This window comes from Oryctolagus cuniculus, chromosome 17, assembly GCF_964237555.1.
Source record: "Oryctolagus cuniculus chromosome 17, mOryCun1.1, whole genome shotgun sequence".
In the NCBI taxonomy this organism is placed as follows: Eukaryota; Metazoa; Chordata; class Mammalia; order Lagomorpha; family Leporidae; genus Oryctolagus; species Oryctolagus cuniculus.
In genome coordinates, this window is record NC_091448.1 from 45,077,851 (window position 1) to 45,083,850 (window position 6,000).

Here is a 6,000-nt window from a genome sequence, read left to right on the forward strand (position 1 = left end):
AGCCCTGTCCAGGTGGGCATGCCCTGCGGGTGGGGGCGCCTGGCCCCTCTCCCGTGATGCCAGTCCCCGGGGCACACACCCCAAGCCTCCAGCTGCGTTACCGGGTCCCACAGGCCCAGCTCTCGCTGGCTCATGCGGGTGAAGCCCGTGGTGAAGATATGGCCCTGGCGCGTGAAGACGGCCCGCATGGGCCTCATCCCCTCGTGGGCCGCAAACCTCTCCTGGGGGGGAGGGGGAAGACAGGGCGGGGCATCACCAGACTGTCTGTCCTGGGGGCCTTGGAGGGCGGGGAGAGATGAGGAGGGCACCTAGGAACTCAACTTCCTGGGGGACCCCTGGCCTGGAGAGGGCAGGACGTGCGCGGCTCTCAGCGGTTTCCCCAGCCCTTAAGCGCCCTAGAGCCGGGGACGTCGGCTGCTTCGAGGTCGTAGCGAGGCTGTTTCCGAACGCGAGCTCTCCGCCCCGCTCGGGCCTCTTGCGTGCGGGCCACCGGCCGGGAGAGCGCGCCTGGCCGACCCAGCAAAGGAGCGAGCGAGCGCGCCCGGCGCGGCCTACCCTACCGGGTCCCATAGCGCGAGTTGCCGCTCACTCATCCTGCTGAAGCCGGTGCTGAGCAGCTTCCCGTCTGCGGTGAAGACGGCCCGCAGCGGACGGGCGCCCTCGTGAGGCCGGGCTCGCTCCTGCTCGCAGGGTTAGTGGGTTAGAGCGCCTGCTCGCCGCCCCGGCCAGGCTCGCCGCGCAAGCTCCACGCAAACATGCACTCGCCCCGCGCCCCGCCGCGCCCCGCCTGGGGCTGGTGAGGCCAGGGCCACCGCCCTCCCAGGGTAACCGCGAGGGCTGCCCCCACGCTCCGGCCCGCGGAGGAGTAGGAAGGGGTTAGCCCTTGAGCTGGTGGGCATGCCCCAGTCTCTGGAAGAGTGGGGGGACTCTGGGGAGGTGGGGTTTGGGGCTGGCTGAGAGGAGGGGGTCCCGTCTCAGGTTTCATGCAGGTTCGAGAGGGCAGATGGAGTTTCCAGCTTCTCCCCTCCTCCATCCCAAAGTGAGGGGACTGCCTCTAAGCTTTAGAGATGGAGGGGAGGGGAGAGGGAGGGAAGAGGGCGGGGCGGCGAATTGCGGGCCGTCCAAGTCCATTCCGCAGGGCTGGAAGCAGTGGAGCCCGGGGAAGACGCTCCAGTCACTGGAGTAGGGCTGGGGCAGGTGAACCACTGTGGCTATCAGGTGCCGGCGGCTGGTCGCTGCACAGGGGCTGCTGGGGAGCGGCCAGGCCAGGCACTCACCGCCACCACTTGGCCCTTTCGCGGGTCGATGATGCGCAGGGTCTTGTCCTTGCACGTGGTGGCTATCAGGCTGCCGTTGCTGTTCCAGCACACACTGTGGATGACGTCGGGGTGCAAGTCGTCCAGACTCAGGAGCACCTCCCCGGTGCCCACGTTCCAGATGATGATCACATTGTCACCACCTGCTCAGAGTGGCCAGGCACCGTCATTGCCTGGAGCCTGACTTCGTCAGTCCCCCCCCCCCCCCCCAGCTACAGCAGGGACTTGTCCTGAGGCCCGGACCTGCACTGAGCAGGACGTTCCTGGCAGTCGGGTGCCAGGACAGGATGCCCACACGCTTGGAGTGGCCCTCGAGCGTGATGACAGGTTCCGTGATGTTGCGCACGGGGGTGTAGTCTGGAATCTGCCACACCTGGGTAGGAAGAAAGGCGCAGGGTCGGGAGGATGAGCAGGCTCTGTCCCTCCTCTGCGGGCTTGAATGGTAAGGGTCAAACACAGGCCAGGATTCGGTGGTGCCTGCCCAGGCCAGAAGCAGCTGGGAGCCAGAAGGGGGCGCTGCTAGTTCTCCAGAGACCTCCTCATTTACCCCAGCAGGGAGACTTCCAACCAATGCCCCCTGCTCTTCCGGCTCCAAGTTGTCCATAGCTATAATTAGTACTAAGCGGTGCATCCTGGGAGGGAGTGGGCACGTACCTAAAAATAACCCGGGAGCCGGGCAGGGCAGTGTTCTGGGACTCAGCACCTCCCCAGTACAGGTGATGCTGCCCTCCCTCCTCCCCCGCCCTGCAGCAGCCACCTGGTTCCTACCATGATGGTGGTGTCATCGGAGGCACTGGCGATGACATTGTCATTGTGTGGGCACCAATCGATGTCCAGCACGGGGGCGGTGTGTCCAGTGACCAGTGGGTAGTTCTTATCTACTCGTCCTGTCTGGAGGGATCGGAGAGGGAGGTGAGGGGCCATGCTCCTGTGGTTTTTTTTTTTTTTTTTTTTTTGAGGGGGTGTTGGCAGCAGATTTACCCATGACTCCATTCTTTATCTATTTTCTCTTTGCTGACCCCTCTTAGCTCCTCTAACCTCAGCCTATCTATTTCCTGAACTTCGCTGAAGGCACACAGAGTTGAAATAGTACTAGGGGATAGTAGAGAGGCAAGATGACTTAACCAAGGACACACGCCAAGATACTGGTAGAGGTGAGTGAGACTGCAGCTCTCTGTCCAGTGCTCTTCCAGAGACACCTCCTTGGAGGAGACTGTTTCTGAACCTGTTCTCCCAGCTGCGCAGTCTGTGGGAACTCCCTAGTGGACAAGGGCAAAGTGAGATGCCCAACAACACCTTCCTAGCCACCCTCGTCACTGACGTCTCCTTGGAACCACGGGCAGCAGGTAGTCCTGGTGCCCACTATCCCCAGAGTGGAGCTGGTGACCCACCTATTTCTGGTCTTCGTGGGATGCTTGTGCGGGTTGTGAGCCCTCCGCATTGGCACTGGCCCTGTCTAGCTGGTGGTGGTGGCCATGGTTGGGTGGCATTGAAATGGTAGCTATCCTAGAAGAGGAGGCAGCTCCAGTTGAAACTCGAGCCCTGGGTGTGGCGTCCTTGGATGGTGTCTGCATTGTCTGGGATGACTCACCAGCTATTGTCAGCCTCCTCCTGACCCTGCCACCTGTGGGTCTCCCCTACCAAGGTGAAGAGGCCAGCATCCAGGTCAAGGGCATGCTTTGGCGAGGCCATCCTGGGGATGAAGATGGCCAGGCGACTTGAGAGTACTCAGCAAAGGTGGCAGTCATTGCCTGGTACCCCATCCCTAGGGCTTTGCCCTTTGTTCTCTGTAAGAACCAGAGAGGGGAGGTGGCCAAGGGCTCTTTGGACAGAGCCTGATTCTGTGCTCAGTGAGCTGCTTTGGGATGTGAGTTAATCAAGTGGTCATCCTGGGCTGGGGAGAGGGTGTGGCATTAGGAGAGACAGGGACAGAATGTCACTGGGCCCGGGTTCCACTGCAACCAAGCCATTTCCATCAGCTGACGCTCCTGCTGGTCCCTGCTGGCATCATGGTACTGCACAGGGAGGCGCATGGACTGGGGAGTGGGTGCAGGGCCCCTCCTCCCATGCTGCCATTCCAGATGTGGGGGGAACATCCTCATGGTCCCTGAAGGCCAATCCACACAAACTGCCCTTGGGAGAACTGGAATGGACAGAGACACAGCTGCGGGGAGCCCCCAGACAGCGCCCTCCCACTTGCTTCCTTCCCCTGCTTCCTCACCTTGGCCAGGGGCAGGACAATGAAGGCACCCCCACCTCCAGCCTCCACGATAATTGCCAGGAATTTGGGGTTGACGGCACAGAAGGAGCTGTCCCACGTGACCTTGGACACACGGATGTCCTCGTAGGACTGGTCAGCCTTTGCTGCCTGCCCAAACACATGGCGGAACTTGCTCTGCCGGACCACGCGCCGGCTCATAGCGGGGGACAGAGCTGGACGATCTCAGGCCCAGAGATGCCTTTGCTGCTTAGTCCAGCGAGCTGTGGGAAGAGGAGGCGTGAGGGCGGAAGTGCGTGACAAGGGTTATCTGCCCAGAGGTCTGGTCCTAGACTGGGAGCTTTCTTCCTGGTGACTGAAGAGTGGGACAGGTCTTTGCCACCTGTAAAAGTGCTGTTTAATGCAAGGTGCTAGGACCTGGGGCCTGACTTCTCCTTAGAGACCCAGGGGGTTCAGTGGGCCCAAAGGGGCTGAAAGCTTCCTGGAAATCGGCACGTGTGGGGAGGCGCCTCACTGCTAGGCTGCCCTGGGCTGCCTGGCTTACGGGAGCATCCCTTCCTGGAAGTGGCTGCACCTCCCAGAGGCCTCTGCCTTGGGTCTTGGCTGGAGGCCAGGTCGGGGCTAGGACTGCATCCCCCCAAGACCCTGAACTTGCATCTCTGGCCTTGTTCAGGCAGATGCAGCTTTGCCTTTTTCTAAAAACGTGGCGAGGGCGAGGTTCCTCCTGTCAGCTCGCCTGGGTCCTTCCTGCTACTGTTCCCATCCGTTTCCTTAGGTATGGGGGGAGCACGACGAAGGGGACCTATCTTCCTTCCACTTTTTCCTGTGCTAGCTTCTGCCGGAGGCCTTGCAGCTTTTGCCTACCATGCTTCTGTCAGCATCCCCCAGGCCCTCTCTCCCGTGGGCCCTTCCTCCAGAACTCTCTCAGGGGTGGGGTCCGCGACCTCCCGGCCAGGGCGATTTGCACGGGTGGGGAAGGTGAGGTATGCTTTCTGCAGCGTGGCCTGCTACACTGCTCTCTTCCCCAGGGGACGCACCAGGCTCTCCCACAGGGGCACCGGCTCCAGCCCCTCCCCGGCTCCGGGCATCCCTGTGCCCTTCAAGCCGCTTCTGCGGCCCCAGCCTGAGGCCCAGCCTCCCCGCACCCTCTCGGGCCTCCTGCCCCGGCACTGCGTTCCTGCGAGACGAGGTGTCTGCGCTCGGGCCGCTGTCCGGCCAAATATAGACACCAAGTCGGCCCTGCCCGGGACCGAATTTGGCTGGGGGGGAGGGGGCGCAGACCTCTGCCCCCTCCAGAGACCTCGCCCTCTCCGCGGGCTGCAGTAGTGGCCGCGGGGCGGCGGCGGCGGCGGCGGGGGTGGGGGCAGTTGTACCTGGTCCTGAGCGGGCCGAGGGGGCGCTCACGCAGCGACTCCTTCGCCGGGGGACCGGGGTGCTCTGAGGGGCCGAGGAAGGCGTCCGGGCGCCGGAACTGCCTCTCCGGGTGCCCACGGCGTCTGGGCCCCGGGTGTCGGGCTGCGCGCTCCGGCCGCTGCCTGCAGCTCTCCGGGGCCCCGCGCCGCTGCAGTCCCAGCTGCCGCTGCCATCAACCTGAGGGGGCGGGGCCTCGGGCGGGGCGGGGCCGGGGCCACAGCGGCCCCGCCCTCCCCAGCGGCGGGAAAGCCGAGCGCCTCCGACCCCGAGTCGCGCGGTCACCGCCCTCGGCCGGACGGTAAAAAGTGTGTGCGCGAGCGTGCGGGGTGCGCGCGCTTCCGCCTCGCTCCGCGCCTCTCGGGTCGTCCGGGGAGGCCCAGGTTCCCGGACCCAGAGCCGGCGGCCGTGCCACCTCGGCTGCCTTCCCGCTGCGTGCGCCACGGTCGTGCTCCCGAGCTGAGCCGATCCGGGCGGGCCGGAGCTGCGGCGGCTGCTCGTCCCGGCCTCCTGGGAAGAGGCGCCTGAAGACATCTTGTCTCCAGAGTGAGAGAGTTGGCTGGCCCGCGGCTGCCGTCGAATGCGGGCAAAGCGCTAGGCGCTTCTCTCTGCTGGGGAGAGCGGGGCGGGAAGCAGCTCGAAGGCCTGGGAGGGGAGAGTGAACTCCCGACCGCGCGCCCCTCGGCACCAGGTTCAGAGGAGGAGGTTGGCACAGGCCTCTGGCGGTGTGGGTTTTTTTTTTTTTTTTTTTTTTAAAGGTGGGGGTCTAACCTGACCCCACGCTGTGTTCTGGACCTCGTTTAAGGTGGTGCCTGTGTTCCGGGGAAGCCGCCCCTCTCCCCAAGATGCACAGTGGGGTGGGCGCTCGGTGCAGCTGTTGAAGACACCGCGTGGGACGTCCACATCCCATGTTGGAGTGCCTCGGTTGTGAGTCCCAGCTCTGCTTTGCTGCCGTGTACCCAGGGAAACAGCAGGTATGGCTCAAGTGCTTGGGTCAGGGCCTCCTGGCCTCCTTTGGCCCAGTCCCAGCTAAGAGAGAACCAGTGAATGGAAGAT

General features: G+C 63.8%; 1 protein-coding gene across 12 annotated transcripts in view; it reads right to left on the reverse strand.

The window, feature by feature from the left end:
* CORO6 (coronin 6) overlaps positions 1–5,166 on the reverse strand; it is a 7,570-nt gene extending 2,404 nt beyond the window's left edge. For 2 of the 12 annotated variants that reach the window (XR_007911253.2, XR_007911252.2), the window contains exons 1-7: positions 4,908–5,166; positions 3,538–3,797; positions 2,085–2,207; positions 1,560–1,689; positions 1,278–1,459; positions 561–680; positions 102–221 (exon numbers count right to left, since the gene is read on the reverse strand). Coding sequence is in view for 10 of the 12 variants with exons in the window: in XM_008270965.4 (XP_008269187.1) it covers positions 102–221; positions 561–680; positions 1,278–1,459; positions 1,560–1,689; positions 2,085–2,207; positions 3,538–3,735 (873 nt within the window). In the remaining 2 variants the exon portion in view is untranslated. The remainder of the gene's footprint in view (positions 1–101; positions 222–560; positions 681–1,277; positions 1,460–1,559; positions 1,690–2,084; positions 2,208–3,537; positions 3,798–4,907) is intronic. The other 10 variants (XM_008270965.4, XM_008270964.4, XM_008270969.4 and 7 more) reach the window with 6 other exon arrangements.
* Positions 5,167–6,000: the final 834 nt, after the last annotated feature.